The sequence below is a fragment of the Spermophilus citellus genome (genome assembly GCF_964194105.1).
Source record: "Spermophilus citellus genome assembly, chromosome: 8".
Taxonomy (NCBI): Eukaryota; Metazoa; Chordata; class Mammalia; order Rodentia; family Sciuridae; genus Spermophilus; species Spermophilus citellus.
In genome coordinates this window covers 127,086,217-127,106,440 of record NC_138189.1, presented here as the reverse complement: position 1 = coordinate 127,106,440, position 20,224 = coordinate 127,086,217, and the positions used below count along the sequence as shown (strand labels likewise).

Sequence of the window (20,224 nt, the reverse complement as noted above, 5' to 3'; positions counted from 1 at the left end):
AACTTCAACATCATACTTTGTGATTATTTTAATCCTAATCAGTGTTAGGAAAAGTAATCTCTCTTGCTTCTTTTTTTTTTAGATTCTGAATTTCACTGGCCCTTTATTTCTACCTCCAGGCTGTTGGAATATATTTTCCTTGAAACTTGCTGTTAAAGACATTGCCATAAATCTATTCACCAATGTATTTTTGACTACAAACATAGGTGCCATTTTTGCAATACCTCTACAGATTTTCTCAGCACCAACCAAGGTATTGTTTACAACACCATGTGTGTTATAAATTTCTTGATAATTATTGTTTCTTTTTACTTACGGTGCTTGGGTTTTATTAACAGGGTTAAGTTCATGTTCTTTAAGGCCACCTAAGAAATTGAAGGCCATTACCAGGCCAATCTTAGATCAGTTTTTTCAGATTTGGAAATTTTTATTTGGAAAGAGTCTATTTTTCATGAAGCAATTGATTATTGAAAGATAAGCATGTAAATAGATTTCATTTTCATTTGTTTCCAAAAAAAAATATTTTTTTTTAATATAGTGGTGCCTTGGATGAAACTCAGGGCCTTGCCTTGAGATAAATCACATTGGTTTAAATGCTTTAGGTAGACCACTTTTTAAGTGACTTTGAGTTTTGCTTATAATCCTTGAATTTTCTTAAATGGGACAAGTCGAAAGCCTGAGTTCACAAGAGAATGTTTTCTAAAATCTGGGTAAATTGTGTTTAATTTAGATTATCTTAATCATGTCTCATTTTTTTCTTAACGTTTTATTTCTTTTCATTTAGTTATTATTGCTTCCTTTTGATCCAAGCTATTCTATATAATATTGGGTTCTAATTTTTCACTATGAGACATTCATGCAACCATCTTTATGATTTTTCTCACTTATTGGTGTTGATATTTTATAGTTAGAAATGTTCATGTTTAGGCTGTAAGTGTGAAGGTAGGACCTTGCAAATCAAACTCAACAAAAATGTAAAGCTAATTTCATTTATCCATATTTTGAGCAGGGAAGATTTCTTAGAAATTTCCTTTTTCTAAACAAGAGATACATATAAGAAGAGTGACCAAGGGAGGGAGCAGGAGGCAGGTTTCAGGTGCGCGAGGAAGTAGCAAGTCTGTTCTTCCCAAAACTGAGAAGTGGGGCATTAAATGCCCTGAGTAGCAAGAAGTTCTTTAGATGGATAGACAGTTTCTCAGAGGATTAGAGGACAATTAAAAACAAACAAAAAACCAAGAAGACAGAAGCCACTAGGAATGTCCTGAGACTAATTTCATCTTTAATTCACGTGACAGCTCTGTGTCTTGTGGGCCCAACGGTTGTCATTATGGGCTGTAATGGTTGTGCAGGATCTGCTCTAGAGGCCCTTCTGGGAGAGATGGCGCCGAGTTCTCAGACAGATTCAAGGAGAAAGGAAACCCAAGACATCACTTTCTAGTTGTTTGACAGCTGGTTAAAGGGGAGTTCACTGAGGAGGAGGCCAGTGTCTGCTTCGTATTTTAGTGCATTGGGATTTTTATGTTGAGTGTTGTGTTTTAAGTTATTCATATATTACTTTTCAATCTAGGAAGGGAGTCTGGGTTTTGAAGTGATAGCACATTGTGGCATGCATTATTTCATGGGAAAATCAAAAGCAGGTAAGTATTTTGCCCTTAGGCTTTCTGTAGAACTCCAATTTGGGGGAAGTGGGAAGCAGTGAAGGATGTTAGCATTTGTAGATGGAATAATTTTTTTCAAAAGTAATTGCATCATATTCTGTTCTTAGCTTAATCACTGACAGAACAACCTGAAATTGTTAGAGTCCTCCAGACGCACAGAGGGTACTGTGTAAATAATGCCCTCTTATTCCTAAGTAGCTTATGCTTTTTTAAGGGATTTAAAGAAATAATAATATTGTTTGATCATCATAGTAGCCTTGTCACCAGGAAAAATTAGAAAATTATGATTCTTTTGTAAAAGAGCTTAAATGAGAGAGTCCTAAACATATGATAGGCGGTGCTGATCATGATGTGTGGCAGAGGCCATTAGTGTTGTTATGGAAGCAGTTTCTAACTTGGGGCTTTATTATTTTTTGCATTTTGATTTATTAAGATAATTAAGAGTTTTAAAGGACAGATGTTTCTTTTGGGAGAGTCCCACCTTTTCTTACTGATCCCCTCTTTAGCACAGAGCAGATGAGTAGGGTGAGGTGAACAACATGCACCTTGTAGAGGATCAGCTCCTGGTCTAGGCGGGCTTTTCCCTCTGCCACTCTACAGTATGTGGAAAGACTCAGACAGTGATGAGGAACATGTCCATGGAAACAGTTTTGCATTTTAGATTTAAAACTGTTTAAAATGTTGCAAGTATAATTTTAACTTGTTTCAGGCTGTATTCATGAACCATGTGTCTTTTATGTTAATGCCTTTACATAATCGATTTGGTTTTGTTTTTTTACATGTTTGTTTAATTTGATATATCATTTGCCATTGAATTAGAGTGACTTTTAGTAAAGAAGAGAGGAGAAGAGTGGCATTGATTCACTCTATCGTCCTCTCGGTTTGAGAAGTCTAACGGTTAGTTCATGGTATTATTAACGAATTGAGTCGTACTTTCTGTAAATCTAAATATTGAATCTGATCTAACTTTTAGAAAATCCTAATTGGGATGGGGCCCTTTCTCTGGATTGGTCTACCTGGGATGTGGATTTGGAACTTGCAAATAACTTGTATGAAAGTTGGAAGAAACACAAGAGTGGCAAAGTCTGCAGGTGTGTCTCTCATCTTCCTCTCTCCGTTGTTGAGCAGTGGGAAAACTACCACATGGTCCTTTTTTCAAATTGCACTCCTTAATTTGACAAAGTTTCACATCTTAGAAGAGCTGCACGGTTAGTGCCTTGACCCCTCACATGGTCCTTGGCTCCAAATTGTCCCCTATATTCCCATTTTACCCCCTCCCTCCCCCTACTCTCTGTGTACACCTGTGTTCACATAGTTCACTTTTTGCTGAGTCATTTGAAAGTGAAGCTGTAAATATCACCCTACTCCAGCCCTCGATATCTTATTAGGAAAATCTTCATTATTAGCATACTTCAGTCCTCTGTGCTTTATTAGGAAAGTGCTGTTATTCTACTTCAGCCCACAGTGCTTTCTTGGGAAGTTATTTCCTGAGGAGGGTATTCTCTTAACTGTACCACCATTCTGTCCCCAGCCCATTCAACAATGACATAATTGTGTTATCTAATAGGCAGTCTGTATTAAAATTATCCTGACTGACCCAACAACTCTATTTTTGTCTTTTTCCTTTCTTGTAGACCAGGTTCATTTGACTGTCTTGGTTTTTTGGTAGCCTTTATACTAGTGCCCCATTTCTGTTCAGTTTTCATCATGTTGACAAGTTTTGTCGAATCCAGGCCAGTTGTAAGAACATTCCGCACTATCAGTTTTTATTCTTGGTTCCTCAAGTTTCCATTCAGGTTAAACATTTTTAGCAAGAATGTGAATTACCTGGTTGATCTTGTATATTATTGTGTCCTTTCAGGAGGTATGTGAATGTTAATTTGCCTGTTTAGCACGGTTAGGGTGAATTATGTGGTGTAGCTGATGTGTGACAGGTCTCTCCACATTCGGCACCTTTTTCCTTTAGTGATTAATCAAAAGCTGGGTTGTGATAATCTGATATCATTTACCCTTGCCATTCCCTAAAGACCTTTCATCCCATGGTTTTAGAATTCACGGAATATCACTGTCCGAATCAGTGACATTAGCCTGATGGCTGTAAGATGGGGAGGGATGTTTCCATTTGTCCATTCTACAATTATTGTGAGATATTGTTTTGTTTTGTTTTTAAAAAAGAGCCTCTCTTTTTCCAGCATCCCTATAGTTTTGTTAGCATGTTGTACTCAGTTATTGTCTTTATTGCTTTTGATGCTCAATTGTCCCAAGTTTGGCATGGGGGCCCTTCAGCGTGGCTTGGGTGTCTTTGTGCTACATCGTCGTCATTCTCGGAGCCTTTCATGCTCTCCATGGGAACAGAACATTCTAGGTTGAGTGGTTTGGGGGAATTGCCAGGAATTGAGCCAAGACCCCATGCCTGCTAAGCACACACCCTGTCACCGAGCTGTGCCCTCAGTCTCCACAGAGAGTCAGTCTGAGACCTTCTGCTTCCCAAACCCAGCACAAGCCATTTTCCCCAGGACCCTTTGTTCCTTGTGGTGGGAGTGGTGTTGAATGATTTTCCTTTTGAATGTCAAAATTATTTTCCAAAATAATTTCTTGGCACAGGAGGAATGTTTTAGGAATGATGCGTTTCGCCCACTCGAAGAAACCCAAGGAGTCAGAGTCCTTTGTTTCCGTTTTGCCTCGTTTGGTTGCGGAGCCTGGCCTTGTGTTAAACTTCAGCGCAACTGCCCTGAGGAACAGTGTGGTGAGGACAGTGTGTTCTTCCCTGTCTTTGCCAGTGACACCACAACGCTGAGGTCTTCAGAACACCAGAGTAATTGTGCCTGGAGGTGTTTCAGAACCAAAATCAATTTAAAGTCCACACTTTAATGCTCTAAGGGCACCTGGAGTAAGGCCCTACAGAACAAGAGGAGTGAAATTTTAAGGAGACAGAGAATACATCGAACAAAGAGATTTGGAATTGAATATGAGCTTCCTAAATAAAATGTAGGAGTTAAAACATTCAGCTACTGAGCACAGAGAAGATCTTGGCTAACGCAGGACTTGGGTTTTATAACCAGAACTCAAAGGAAGTCCAGAGTGAGCCAGGCTGCTCTGGTGACGGTGGGGACCTAGGCTCTGCCCGTCTGTGTACTTTCTGAGTGTGTTGTCCTCCTTCCTTGTGGATGCTATATCTTCCGTCCACCCAGGGTGTCAGGAGGGCGGGACAAAGGGAAAGAGGTGCCACCAGCAGACTTCCCGTTAGGTCTCATGACCAGGAACTGCCTTCACACATGCTCCGAGTAGAGCGCACACCTTAGTAGGTGCTTTTGCTTTTCCTTTTCACTTTTTGTTTTGAAGTAATTTCTCCCCAGAGAAAAGTTCCAAGAATAGCACCAAGCACTCCTCCCAGTAGTGGCCCTTCCCCAAGATGAATCAGCATTTAATGTTTGCCACGCTTGTTTGATCATCGTTCCCTCTCCCTTTTCACATGTACATATTTGAGAGGATAAGACATCAGCCCCCCAATAAAAGTATGTTCTTATGTAACCAGAATATGATGATCAAGATTATAAAATGAAGTATTAACCTAATGTTGTCCAGTGTACAGTCTGTATTCCGGTTTCTCTAGGGAGTTCACTATCACAACTCATGGTGACTTTCCTCCCTCCTGGCTCAGGATGACCCCAGGATATGACCGCATTGTCATGGTAGTCCGAGTCTCTTCTGATATTCTCATCATGTCTTTGCCTTTCATGATGTAGCATTTTTTTCTCTTCTTTTCCCTTTGGTGCTGGGGATCAGTCCTGTGCAGAGCTCTTGCTCTCCCACGGAGCTACACCCTCAGCCCACATGGACACTGAAAAAAAACACAACTTTTGTAGTTGGAGGTGGCCAGAATGCCTTTATGTATGTTTATTTTTTTAATGTGGTGCGCTAGGCATGTGCTCTGCCACCGAGCTCCAGCCCCGCCCACACACGGACATTTTCTTGAAGGGTTCAGGCCGTTGATTTTCTAAGCTGCCCCTCTGTTGGAGCTGTGCGTAGTTGTGATGAGATTCAGGAATGTCTTGGGAGGATGCTGTGTCCCTCGCTGTGTTAACCCTCCTCTCCTCGCGTCTAGGTGAAGTACTTTATGGTGAGGAACCCGTCCTCGCTGCCAGTCTCCCTGCAGCTCCTGCCTCTCTCCTTGTACCCGAAACCCGAAGCCGCGGCACGCCTGCTGCACAAATGGTAGGAAGACCCTCTGGTGGGCAGTTTGGGAAACACCCTTAGGACTCAGAATTGTTGGAAGGCCTGTGCTGCTTTCTCCCAGGCTCTGGATGTGGGCATACACACTGTGAACCCATCAGCCTGTGTATCTGGGGTGCCCTGTCCCTGGGTGCAGGTGTTCAGTGGATGTTCCTGGCTCTGGGTGTTACCTGGCACCTTCCCTGTCACTGGCTTGGGTCTATAGCCCAACAGAGCATTTTTGAATTAGGGAACCTTTATCATTATGCTTTTCCATGCATATTTCTAAAATTGAGAATCTAAATCATGATGATCTTTGGTTAATTCAGGAATGAGTTTAAAGCCACGGTCAGTGGCATATCCATAATCCCAGCTGCCCAGGAGGTTAGGGCAGCAGGACTGGAATTCCAGGCTAGCCTGGGCAACTATCAAGACCCTGATTCAAAATAAAATAAGAGGGCCATGGGTACAGAGAGGAATAGAGTGTTTGCTTAGCATGCAGAAGGCCTAAGGTTCAGTCAGTAGTGTCACAAAAAGAAAGACAGATTTAGTGTTCTTGTATATTCTACTCTATAGAGTTAAACAAAACAAGAGAATGATAGTATTTTTTCATGCCTATTGTATCTTGTTTTCACATAATCACTCTTTTATGTAGACCATTAGTAACTTTTCATTTAGGAAGATGTGCCATTGTCCCCAGATTTCTCAACTTCAGCAACGTTGACATTTTGGGGCAGATGATTCTTTGTGTATTGGAGGAAGAGCTGTCTTGTATTGTATAGTGAAGGCTGTTCAGCAGCTTTCCAGCTTCTACCTCCTAAAGGGCTTCCCCAGCCACAGCATCCAAAATGTCTGCAGACGTTGCCAAATGTTTTGGGGTGGGGATAAAATTGCCTTTGGTTGAGAATCACTTCCTTTTGGGTTTCATAGCTACGAACTATTTGGAGAAGAAATAAACAGCTTTATACTTAGCACTTTTGTCTCCATATGTTTCTGTACTGCCAAGGAGCATGTCAGAGTCACTCATTGAATAAGATTCATTGAGCACTTGGAGTAAACCAGATATGGGTGGGTGTGGAAGCAGGGCTGAGACAGGTAGTGTCAAGACAGGATGAGTTGTTTATGCGCGCACACATGCATTCCTGTGTGTAAATGTGCATGTGCATAAGCATGTATTATGTATTCATTCTTCATTGGCAGATCTCAACGCTATTTTAAACTTAAAATTTTTTTTTTTTTTTGCTTTGTAGGTTTGGCACTGATATGCAGACGATTAATTTCACAACTGGTGAATTCCAGCTCACCAAAGCTTGCTCTTACCGGGTAGGATGGCATTTTCAGTAGAAAAAAGAATGTTGACAAACTGGCCACAGAAGCACGTGGCCCCTGTCTTGGTGTTCAGATGGCTGTATGAACTGTGTGTGGCTTTCTTATTTTCATTCTCTAGGCATGAAAGACGCATAGCAGGTTTTTCCAATTAACTAGTTAGAGTCAGATTCATGTTAGTCTGTAAATCATTTTGATGATTTAGATGCACGTGAATGAAGAAATAACAATGGAGTCAGACCTATGTAGAAAACCATAAAACTTGAGACTCCAGAATTTATGATCTCATAAGATTCCTTGGCCCACTTAATTCTTTTTTTTTTAGGGCAAGATAAGGTAAAAGCAAATGCATTTTTAAAATCTTCTCTTACTGTCATCCTTCATGTTTATAGCAAGTTACCCAATTTCTTTGGTTCTCATCTCACTTATAAAGGGATTTTCCATCTTAAGGGGCAATCATGAGGTCTTTTCAGATACTTAGGAGTAAAAATGTCACGTGGCGAGGACATTGTGATCGTAGGGACTCAGCAGCCTGATTTCTTATTTTTCATTCAGTAGTTCTCATATTGCTGAGTCTTGGTTTCACAGATATTGTATGTTTGAAATCAATTCAAAAGGGGAGCATCTGTTATAAAGAATGCACACACATAGAGGTACACGCACACTTAATATGTTGGATATTTTCTTATTTTTCTTCTCTATCCCTTTAAAAGTATACTATTGCTCTAGCTTAACTGGAGTAATGGGAAGAGGACCACAGAGAGTTCAAACAAAACAAATGAAAGCAGATTTCCAAGTGGATTTTTGACAGAGACTTGTTGACAGTAGTAAGCATGTGAAGTGGTCTAGGCAGCACCGCCAGGGTTGGAGCCTACACTGGGGTGTGGTTTTGTTCTCCTTTGGAAGCCCAGGGTTCCTGACATTTTCTACCAGGCAGTATCTAGAGTATGGGGGGCAGTTAGTCCAAAATACTAAGAGATGTTTTGCCATACTGGTATTAAATTATATATAGTTTGAAATTGAAAAAATAAGGCCATTTTCTTTTATATCTGAATATTCTAGTTATATTTGAATGCATAATATAGCTCATTTGGAAAAACCTGTGTAGATTTTTCCTGAGAATATCATACCTTGCTGCGGGGCATGCACTCTGTAGCAACTTGGGAGGCTGAGGCAGGAGGATCACAGGTTTGAGGCCAGCTTCAGCAACTCATTGAAACCCTCAGCAACTTAGTAAGACCCTGTCTCAAAATGAAAAATAAAAAGGACTGGGGGTGGAGCTCAGTGGTAAAGTGCTACTGAGTTCAATCATTGTAGCAAAAAAAAGAATGTCACACTTTTGCAATAAGGAATATTTTGACCACTGTTAACTTATTATATTGTCAAAAAGAATAGTATCAGTGCCGTGAAGACACTCAATTTTAATAAAAATTGTTAAAACTCTTTGTAGGGTAGAGAAAGATTCTTAACATTGTAATTTTGTTGGTTTGCTTTAGAAATAAAGTCCTTTTGATCAATTTCATTATGTCCCAGTGTCCTACGTATAGGACACATATAAAAACCTAAATTGAGCAAGTTTTTATGGGTGTTTTATATATAGGATCCTGGGATTTAATGGGTTGAGTATATGGAATTGGACACTGAAAGTTTCGAATCCCGGTTTTTCCATGCTTCACCTGTGTAACCTTGCTTGGACAAATTATTTATTTATTTATTATTTATTTTTTTTTAAAGAGAGAGTGAGAGAGAGAGAGAGAGAGAGAGAGAGAATTTTTAATATTTATTTTTTAGTTCTTGGCGGACACAACATCTTTTGTTGGTATGTGGTGCTGAGGATCGAACCCGGGCCGCACGCATGCCAGGCGAGCGCGCTACCACTAGAGCCACATCCCCAGCCCTTGGACAAATTACTTAACCTCTCTGAGCCTCATCTTTCATGTTTGAAGATTTCCAGTAAGCTTTGTAAAATAGATTGTTTGGAATTTTTACATTTTCTTAAGTAGTCCAATACCTGGCGTGCACCTACCAAAAAAAACCCATTTAATTAAATGGTGTTATAATTACTATAAATTTAATACCAGAAATCAGCAACATTTTTGTTCAGTGTTTTAATTCTGTGTATAAAGCAGGGTTTTCTGCTCCCTGGAGTTCATAGTTCTAATGAATGAATCAAATACCGTCACCATTTATTCTTTTCAGATAGCATGGGACGTGAGAGCAAGACTTGAAGAGTTCCACAAGTTTAAAAGTTGAAAACATAGGAAACAGAAATACTCCTGCAGCTTGTAGGACTACAGCTCTAAAAAATAGTTTCTAGAGAGAAGGCAGCAGGAAGATAAAGAAGTAAATCTCAAATATTACAATTTAGAACATGAGATTTTTCAGAGAAAGAAATCTTGGAGAATCCAGAGTAGAGGAGGATGTGAAGAAATAAAGATCTTTCTCTTGACTGGAGAGACTGAATATAAAAAAAAGATGGTTTCTTTATATAAACTTAAATACAGTATTTAAAGGTATCTTAGGGTTGTCCAGCAGAGGGTGGGTGGTCTTTTCATATTGCTTGGGCAAAGACATATTTGGGCAGAGACATTCTGGTCAGTTTTCTGATTAATGTTTTCCATTTGAAACATCTCTGTATGGAGGACTTCTAACCTCAACTCCCATCCAAGCCAGGAAGCAGATCCCCTTCCCAGCATTGGTTTCAGATTGCCCTGCAGCCTCTGCCTATCAGCTTAGGAACATTTTATCATGTGAAGTTATCAGGATAAACAAGTTCAGATAGGTGGATGAGGGCCTTGGAGTAGAGCTTAGCGGTAGAGCGCTGGCCTATCCCATGTAATATGTGATGTCCTGGGTTCATCCCCCAGCACCCCTACCCGCCACATGCACACAAAGTTGATGAGATTGGTCAGGTCTGGAAGTTAAAACAAAAGCCATCATGTTTATACCCCACAATGCACTTAATGAACATTGCTCCATGGACAACCGAGTGGTTTAATTGTGTTGTTGGTAATCTGCAGGGTGTGCATTCTGAGGAACCCAGGTCTGGCACCCTCCACTTGCACTTGCAGCCTTTGGAAATGAAAAGGGTTGGTGTAGTCTTCACCCCAGCTGACTATGGAAAAGTTACCTCACTCATACTGATCCGGTAGGTGTGTCCCTGTCACAATCTGTCTGTCTCAATCTCTCTAGTGGTTGACATGCACTTCTCAGGCATTCTGTAGTGAAGAGGTTGTGCTGCAGGATAGAAAGCTGCAGAGGAGAGGGGCCATCGAGGTACCTCGGTTGCCCTCTCCTAATAGAGAGCATGTCTCATGCCTACAATGGGTTACTGCACTTTACTCAGCATCTCGCCCAGTGCAGAGCTCACACACATACATGTGCACACTGATAGACTGCTCTGTCCTTAGCATAGAAAAATAATTGAAATTTTGCCCTTTGTCTTTTCCTTGAACAGTATTTGAGCATAAATCACTTCAAGACATGTTTTCCTTATGCTCTTAGCTCTTGTTCCGTCTTCTAAATGCTAACTGATTTAAGCAGCTAAATCAGTTTCAACTTAAATTTTTTTTTTCATCTTTAGGTAGTCTTTCTGAGAGTCTTCTTTCAAAAATATACAGTAAATAACAGACCTCTGTTGAAGCTCTCTGCATTGGTGATAAGCCGAACACAAATGGCATTTTTAATAAATGACATTTTAGTGATTTTTAAAAAGTTTTTCTAGTATCAGATCAACTGGCCAAAAAAAAAAAAAAAAATTCTTATAACTTCACTTAAAGTTTGTTCTTCTACAAGTGAATATTACCCAAAAGAAAGTGTGCTAAAATAAACTTAAAAATTTGTTCTTTTAAGCCTTTTAACTAGGATTCCTTAATGCCCTGTTGACTTATGTCAGCTTTAAACTTATTTGTGTTGAAGAGCTAAGGTCATAGGAAATGCAGAGATAAACTTCACTGTCTTAGACTCAAAAAGAAAGTCTAAATTTTTAATAGCAGTTCTTTCACTTTGGGTGGTTTCTGTATTGATAGACAAAATATTTTTCCATTAATATTATCAATCATCTAAGGCCTCATCACTTTAAGCCTTTTAAGTGGTTAAATATTTGTTGAGATATTTCAGTGTTATTTTGTATAATTAGAAAAATAAAACAATTTCTTGTTTCTGTGGCATCTACATTATACTGGCTTTCAGTTTAGTATGTATCATTTAAACATCATTTTCACTTAATTTTTTCATCCTAGAAATCAGGGTTTCAATTAATGAAAATGCAGACACTCATTACTATTTGATAAGAATTTGACTTAGATGTATGCTATTTGTGGGGTAAAATCTTAAATCTTTGAATCAAAAGAAACAATAGCATCTTATTATTTTAGACTCATCCCTAAGGCAGAATGTCTTTTTGTCACAATTATTATGAAATATCCCAATTCACCCTGTAAATAGTTTTCATTATTTTGTCTAAGTTTATTACTATTTGTGTCTACTAATTTATTTCTCTTTGGTATCTGATCACCACCCTGGTGCCTATTATTAAAAAAATCTGAGGTTCCATTTGTGGCTAGAGAGCAGTCATGGTTGCTCACCAACTCCTGCTGTGGTCAGCTTCGTGGATGCTGCTGCCCTGGGCCGCTTCCTGTGCCTGTGGCCACCCTTATTCTGTTGGATGGCAGGAGGTGCCATGCTTTTTAAGTTGATTCTTTTTGAGTGCACTGTACCTGGTAACGGGGAGGTAATCCCTTTTAATTTTATCTCCTTTCGCTGTAGGAATAACTTGACTGTTATTGACATAATTGGTGTGGAAGGATTCGGAGCAAGAGAACTACTGAAAGTGGGCGGAAGGCTTCCTGGCGCAGGGGGTTCACTTCGATTTAAGGTGCCTGAGTCCACGCTGATGGACTGTCGCCGACGTGAGTGCACATGCTTGGCTGTCTGATGGGAGGCCTGGTGTTAAAGCCGAGAGTGAAAGGATGCTATAGGAAGATTATTTTTAAAATGTGTAGTAAATTCATTCTGTTGATGAAAATAATTAAATCAGGCCAACATTTGAGCATATGTAGGCTGGTACCCTAGGTCAAAATAGTAGCTTTAGATATTTAGCTTAAATAATAGCTATGAGAGGTATTCAACTTAAGTAACAGATACAGAATGTGGAAAAGAGTGTGTTATTTAAGTAATATTGTTTAATTAACAGTATAGGTTCAAATTTTTTTTAGAGAGAATTTTTTAATATTTATTTTTTAGTTTTTCAGTGGACACAACATCTTTATTTTATTTTTATGTGGTTCATTTTTCATTTGCTAAGATACACATATGAGGCTGTTAATTTCGCTAAAGAGAATCAGACCAGTGATGAGTGGAGAGGACCAAAAGAACTTTTCGTGATGATGGGTTGCTAGAGAAAGGGAAGGAAAAACCAGCTCAAATTCAGTGGCTCTTGCCATATGTTCCCACCACAGGTCACTCCTGTGACCTTAGAAGGTGTGGGGTTTCTCTGCTCCAGCAAGCAAGCATTCTGCATCAGATGGCGTCCGATCACACAGGTTGAGGGCTCAGCTCCCAAGACACTCCCTACTTTAGACCCCAGGACCAGGCTTCTACATGCCTGGCCACAGTTGGGGTTCCCACAACACCCTCCTCAGGTTAGATTAACTTGCTAGAGTGTGTCCCAGAACTCAAGGAAGTGCCATGCTGTTGGTGATAAAGGATTTTTTAAAGTATACAGGCAGAGCAGCCAGTTGAAGAGACACGCAGAGCAGGGGGTGTGGAGGGGTCCTGAGTGCAGAACTTCTGTCCCTGTAGAGTTGGGGTGCCTTGCCCTCCCGACATGTATGTTGCTCATTCTCTTCCCCATAGCCTGTGTCCAGCTACCCAGAAACTCCCCAAACCCTGTGTTTTTGTGGAGACTCTGTTGCACGTCTGTGATTGAAGCGTGGACACTGGTGTCAAAATTTGCTTAGACAAAAAGGATATGACCTCGTCAGTGGGCTTAGTGGGGAAGGCCAGTAAGGTCTGTGTGCTCAGTTGCTTCACGGCCTCTCGGCTCAGCACTCCTCAGGACCCCTCCGGAATGAGGAGGGTCTTAGGACCTACCGTTGGATAAGGATAAATTAGAGAGTGCTTTTCTTTATGGCCAGGTCAGAGACAGAAAGACAGGGAAGATCTATGCCTTAGGGAAGAAAAATTCTAATTTCACTGACCTTCCTTGAGCAGGGATGTTGTAAGCCAGAAACCGTAGTAACAAATGGATATCACAATAATATGTGTCATTCAACATAGTAGCCACTAACCACATGTGGTTAATGAGCCCCTAAAATATAGCTTGTGGGGCAATCCCTGTTGGGGGGCTCCTCTTGCCCATGTAAGAGTTCTGTTCCTGTTCTTTACGCTTGAGCAAATACTATTCCTTTCAAAAAGAGAATAAACACGTAAAAGTAAAATATGACTCCTGTGACTGACAAAGTTAGTTTTAAATTTATTATTATATTTTTGGTACTGGGGATTGAACCCAGGGCACTTTGCCACTGATCTATATTCTCAGTCCTTTTAGTTTTTTATTTTGAGACAGAGTCTTGCTAAGTTCCTGAGGCTGGCCCTGAACTTGGCAGTCCTCCTGCCTCAGTCTCCTGAATTGCTGAGATTATAGGCATGTGCCACTATGCCTGGTAGTTTAAAATTTATTTAAATTGTTTGACTAGCTACATGTGTTTAATGGCTATTATATTAGACTATGCTTATTTAGGAATACATTAGGGGCTAGGCGTATAGCTCAGTGGCAGGACACGAGCTTAGTACGAGTGAGGTCCTATATTTAAATCTTCAGCATCCCCCAGAAAAGAAATATATTGACATTTTGCCCTAGAAATTTCTAAATTACTCATTTAAGTTAAATGCCTTAAAGCCATTTATGTTTATTTTGAGGACTTCCTGAATAATTAAAACAGATATCAAACAAATAGTAGATGTAAAGTGTTTCTGGTAAATTGTTTTCCTATTAACTTTTTTAAAATTTGAAAATACTAAAAGCATTTTAGTTGTAGCAGTCTTTTCTACAGAGAAATCTGGTTGATGAAACTATTGGATAATTTGTGGCACTATCACTGCTCAATTAGTTGTTTTCTTTAAGAAAACTATGTTTTACAAGTGAGCACTGACTTCAGAAAGGTTTGCTAGCAATTTCGTTTTCAAAATTCTCCTTGAAAGTATTCATTTTTTCATTTGCTCAGTAATTTAGAGTTGACTCCGAGTGATTAAATTAAGGAGTGATAGAAAAGTGATGGATCCAGTTAAATATTAGTCCTTATGTGGAATAGACTTGATAATTTATAGTCCTATTTAAAATTTGTGACTTCTTCAAACTCCATATACAAAATATGCTCTCATTTATTTGTAAAGGCTTAATTACATGTTAATATTGTGTTCGCACTGTTTCTAGTAATGGATGAATTTACACAAAACACATGTTATGTTATTGGTTCAGTGTGAATGAAAATCACAGGGCACACAAGGTACATGATGGCTAGAGGTAAATACACACTGTTTGGCTCTGAGAAGAATAAACCTTTAACCTTAATCTTTAATAATTACGTAGGCACCTAGGCTAAATGTTCAACTTAAAAAACATTTTCCATTGTATCCTGGTTACATTAACAGAACCTAGATATAACAGGATCAGAAATTCTGATTCTAAAAATAAAAAATTGTACTTGGAGCTTATGTTGGACTTTTCTCACATTTTAATTAATAATTCATTTTAATTTAATAATTCAGTAAATTATTTTAAGTAAATTTCACTGTTCATATACATGAAATAAAACTTTTGTCTTCATCAGAACTTAAAGACAGCAAGCAGATTTTATCTATTACAAAGAACTTTAAAGTCGAGAATATCGGGCCTCTTCCTATAACTGTGTCTTCACTGAAAATCAGTGGATATCATTGTCAAGGTTATGGCTTCGAAGTGCTAGACTGTCATCAGTTCTCCCTGAACCCAAACACATCCCGTGATATCAGCATTGTGTAAGTGTTGGGTTTTAACTTCATCTCATTTTTGTGGGAATTTAACACTGGAGACAGGGTGGGGTGAACTTTTTCCATTATTATGACTTCTTAAGTTGGATTTAGGGTAAGTATTTGTTTTATAAAAGTAAGAAATTTTCTGAGATTTTTTTTTTAACTTTATGATTAAAATTAAAACCATTACAAGTTCATAAAGGAGAATTACTTGTTATCAGGTTTACGCCGGACTTTACCTCTTCCTGGGTCATTCGTGAGCTGACGCTTGTAACTGCAGCAGACTTGGAATTCCACTTTACTCTCAATGTGACCCTGCCCCATCACCTCTTGCCCTTGTGTGCAGATGTGGTTCCAGGACCCAGCTGGGAGGAGTCATTTTGGAGGCTCACGGTCTTCTTTGTCAGGTAGACCACCACCTTCTCCGCTCTTCTTCCCTCACTGAGCAGTGAAGTTGTAGGGCAGCTGCATGAAAATACAGGTTGCCCAAGTGCAGTCAAAGCATAGGAATTGAGTGATATTTTTCTTGCTTCAAGAACTCTGATGTGCATGAGGTAGACAGGGTCATGACCAGTAAGCTTTCAGATGATAAACTGTAAGAGATTCATAGGTCTTACAACGCAATAGTTATGCTCCATATATGTTCATTGGCAGTCATTGTGGAATATCTGAATGCTTGTTAGCTCAGCACAGTGACGATTTGAGATTATAAGACCCAAATGACCCTTTTGAAGTGATTTTATCCTAGAATAATGCTTAAAATTGAACTGTAATGTCAGCCTTATATAAATTTACACATTTTTACTGTTAAGAAACATCAGAAATTGTGATGTTTCTTGATATTTGAATACCATTTTGTCCCATCGATTATTCATCATCCTTCTATAATAAAACTAGTCTTTCACTCCCCACCTTCCTTTTAAACATGGGGTCTCGCTATATTGCCCAGGCTGGCCTCAAACTCCTGGGTACTTTCAAGTGATTGTCCTGCCTGAGCCTTGCATGTAGCTGGTACTACCAGCACTTAGCACCACATCCAGCTTAAAACTAAACTGGTCTTTTAAATGCAATTCAGAACCACGCCGTAATGAATGTCATGTTGCTTTCTCAGTTTGTCTCTGTTAGGTGTGATTTTAATAGCCTTCCAGCAAGCACAGTACATTCTTATGGAATTCATGAAAACAAGACAGAGGCAAAATGCCAGCTCCTCCTCACAGCAGAACAACGGGCCAGTGGATGTAATCAGCTCCCATTCTCACAAGTAAGAACCCTTGTTGTGTGTGTGTGTGTGTGTGTGTGTGTGTGTGTGTTTGTGTGTGTGTGTGTGTTGGGGAGGGCTGCCCACTTCTGATTTTATTTGAAGGTAATGTGAATTCAATTCCAAATTTGCTTTCTTTGTGTCATCGTATGAACAGCTGCACCATTTCCTTTCTTAGGTAATTTTCACGTAAGGGCCTAGTTCATGGGTGTCATCGGGGCAGAAACCCCACAGGCCCAAGGCAAAGGGGAGGTAGAACTCCTTAACACATGCGTACCTGCATGGTTGCCTCCTCTGTCTCGTGGTGCAGAAACAGAGAAGTATGGTTTTATCTGGTTTGCCTTTATGTTAAATGTCTTTCATCTTAAATTCAGAAGCAATTGCAAGAACTTTCTCGACACGTACGGCCCTTCTGATAAAGGCAGAGGGAAAAGCTGCCTTCCAGTGAGCACCCTGCCCAACAGGGTCCAGAATGCTGCCAAGAGGAGCCCAGCCACCTATGGTCACTCTCAGAAGAAGCATAAGTGCTCAGTGTACTATAGTAAACACAAAACCAGCGCATCCCTGGCCAGCAGTGCCAGCACTGCTACTGAGGAGAAACAGACTTTGACCCTGGGTGGCTCCCTGTCTGCTGCTAAAGAGGACATTTGCACCGATGTCATGGGTGAGAACTGGGTCAGCCTCAACCTTGCAAATGGCATGAGTGTCAACCTGCAGAAGAATTTAACCCTCCCCAAAAACTTATTGAATAAAGAGGAAAACACACTGAAAAACACAATTGTTGTCAATAGTACTTCTTCAGAATGTAGTCTGAAGGAGGGAATACAGACATGTATGTTTCCTAAGGAAACTGACATTAAAACTTCAGAGAACATAGTCGAGCTCAAGGAACGAGAGCTCTGTCCCCTGAAGACCGCTAAGAAACTACCTGAAAATCCTTTGCCAAGAAACTCACCTCAGTTCCACCAGGCAGACTTGCCAGAAATGTCCAAGAAGCATAATGGTAATCTTTTCTTCCTCCTCATTTCTTCTCTCCATTTTGCCCCCTTGTCATTCTGGATGGGATTCGTTCTCACCTGTGACCTTTAGTTTTAATTGTGGATGCCGAGTGTTCTGGTTCCTACATCGTGTAAATGTTGAAATGCGACTTGTGAAATGCAGAGTTTTAAGACAAGGCACCCAGGTTTTAGAATGTTGTGACTAGGAGGTTTAATTGTAGTACAGAAGTTTAGAGGGGTGTGAATGTCGAATTTTACTGTTGGGAGGATATGGACGCCTTTTTCTAATTGTTTATTTTAAGCTTCTCAGACTGTTTGCAAAAATTGATTAGTCCCTGCAGTGTTTCCGACTGAACAGAACCTCACCAATCAACCAGCTAACTAACATTTATTTATTGATTGATACTATGTCATGGTCCCTAGTCCTTGGTTCTTCTCGGAGAGCACCCATCTGTTAAAAGAAGAGACAAGTGTTCTCATGTAGCAAATGCAGTTAGTGGAAGTACAGCTAAGCTCAACTGCGTTAACGTTGGCATTACACCTGAGCTAATCCCTTGGTCCCGTGGCAGAAGGTCCTGTGTCCTCTCCCTTCTCTTCCCTTCTTCTCTTTCTCTTCCCCCTCTCTTCCTCCGCCTGACCATTTTAATGTACACATTCTTGTACCTGTTGGAAAAAACTCCATTGCCTTTGGTCTTAATTTGAAACATCTAAATACAAATAATCGTGTTAGCCAGCTTCATGTGATTGCAGTGAAATACCTAAGGCAATTAACTTAGTGAAGATTTACTTAGCTCATGATTTTGGAGGTTCTAGTTCAAGATCAGATGTCGCTGTTGCTTTGGGTCTCTAGTGAGGGCCTCTAGTGAGGGCCTCTAGTGAGGGCCTCTAGTGAGGGCCTCTAGTGAGGGCCTCTAGTGAGGGCCTCTAGTGAGGGTCTCTAGTGAGGGCCTCTAGTGAGGGCCTCTAGTGAGGGCCTCTAGTGAGGGCCTCTAGTGAGGGTCTCTAGTGAGGTCTCTAGTGAGGTCTCTAGTGGAGGTGCCAGTGATGGGGAGTGCTCATCAGAGCAGTTGCTCATTATCATGAGCCAAGAAGCGAGGAAGATACTGGGGTCCCATAATCGCCTTTGGTTCCCGATGGCCAGAGGCCCTCCCACTGAGCCTCACTTCCTAAAGGTTCCCCCACCTCCCAGTAGTGCTGAACCCAGGACCAAGCCTTTAACACATGGGCCTTTGGAGGACACTTCATGTTCACACCGTAGTGATAACTTGATATTTTTTACTGTTCAGTGATGTAGAAGGTACAGAAAGGTCATGGATTGACTAATTCTCACAAGCTTTATGTATTTAGTTAAGGAAAGCTCAAATTGAGTTTTGAATGTTTCGTAAAAGGACATTTCTAATGTAAAAGAAAGTTGGAGTCCTGTGGGCGGAATGTTCTTTGGGCTGCCGAACGGGCATTCTCAGCACCTGGTTCCGACCAGCTGGTCCTGTTTCCCCTGGCAGCAGGGTGGACATGTGAAGGGGGCGTGTGTCTGCAAGGGTCCACACTGTGTCCACCTGCTGTGTGAGTTTGCCCCCAGATAACGCAGTTAACCGGATCTTTAAAATCAAACCAGATGACTGTCTGCAGGTACTTGATGGTGGGTGGGTGGGTGCCTGTTGTACTGTTTCTGACCCACACACTCTCAGGGCACAGACCACAAAACCTTTGGGAAAAGGTGAGGTAGTGGAGTGAGTCCTCATGGGCCTCTTCCTTGTTCTCTGAGTCATGTGGGCCTGAGTACAGTCTTTGGCGTGGGCTGACTATGCGCACTTGAAATAATAGTCCTCTGAGGGAATCACCCTCCAGGAGGCTGATGCCTGCTTATTAGATGGCCAGGAGGGACCTTCTGCTACATCAGTTCTTTGAAATGGATGAAATGTAGTGCCAGAGTGGGTCAGAGAATTTGCTCTGTGCTTTAAGGTCCTTCTGCCTGGTACTCTGTATTTAATGCCAATAGTTGAGCCACATTTACCACGCACAACAACATTTCAGTAGATGTGAGTAAATTTGATTCAAAAGTCCACAGACGTAGGATTTGCCTATATCATTGTGGGTAGTAAACCTGCCCAGAATCCTTCCTGTGTGGATTACTAGTATGTTTTTTTTTAAATATTTATTTATTTATTTTAGTTATGGGCGGACACAACATCTTTCTTTGTATGTGGTGCTGAGGATCGAACCCGGGCCGCACGCATGCCAGGCGAGCGCGCTACCGCTTGAGCCACATCCCCAGCCCCACTAGTATGTTTATAATGTTTGAAATGAAAAATTTCTCCCACTTCAAGAATCTTTTAATCTGTTTTTTGGTTCAATCAGCAGCATGTTGAGTGGTATCATGATGATTGTAGATCAGACCATGTAAGTGTTGATGATGAATTTTTTGGCTTTCCGCTGTGTTCAGACCACCAAATTCAGAGGTGCTAATTCACGGGCTGGGGTCATAGTGCAGTGGCAGAGCGCTTGCCTAGCATGTGTGAGACACTGGGTTCAATTCTCAGCACCACATATAAAGTAAAAAAATAATACTAAATAAATAAAGATCCGAAGGTGCTAATTCACAGGCCTGTATTTTTCTATAGGATTAATGTGTCATCAGGAGAATCCTCATAGGGAAGTTTTATTCATGGACATGGACTGCCTTCTGCATCTGTGGGTTCTACATTAAAGGATTTAACCACATGCACAGTCAACCTACCAGGGACTGAAAAATACTCAAA

The 20,224-nt window shown here is 40.5% G+C and overlaps 1 protein-coding gene across 9 annotated transcripts in view; it reads left to right on the top strand.

The window, feature by feature from the left end:
* Positions 1–20,224, top strand: part of TMEM131L (transmembrane 131 like) — a 168,119-nt gene that overhangs the window by 113,300 nt on the left and 34,595 nt on the right. For 8 of the 9 annotated variants that reach the window (XM_081303980.1, XM_081303977.1, XM_081303975.1 and 5 more), the window contains 12 exons: positions 83–253; positions 1,568–1,637; positions 2,632–2,749; positions 4,263–4,404; positions 5,764–5,873; positions 7,121–7,193; positions 10,217–10,344; positions 11,964–12,106; positions 15,029–15,215; positions 15,431–15,616; positions 16,321–16,470; positions 16,842–17,470. In XM_081303980.1, the coding sequence (XP_081160106.1) occupies positions 83–253; positions 1,568–1,637; positions 2,632–2,749; positions 4,263–4,404; positions 5,764–5,873; positions 7,121–7,193; positions 10,217–10,344; positions 11,964–12,106; positions 15,029–15,215; positions 15,431–15,616; positions 16,321–16,470; positions 16,842–17,470 (2,107 nt within the window). The remainder of the gene's footprint in view (positions 1–82; positions 254–1,567; positions 1,638–2,631; positions 2,750–4,262; positions 4,405–5,763; positions 5,874–7,120; positions 7,194–10,216; positions 10,345–11,963; positions 12,107–15,028; positions 15,216–15,430; positions 15,617–16,320; positions 16,471–16,841; positions 17,471–20,224) is intronic. The other variant, XM_081303976.1, reaches the window with a different exon arrangement.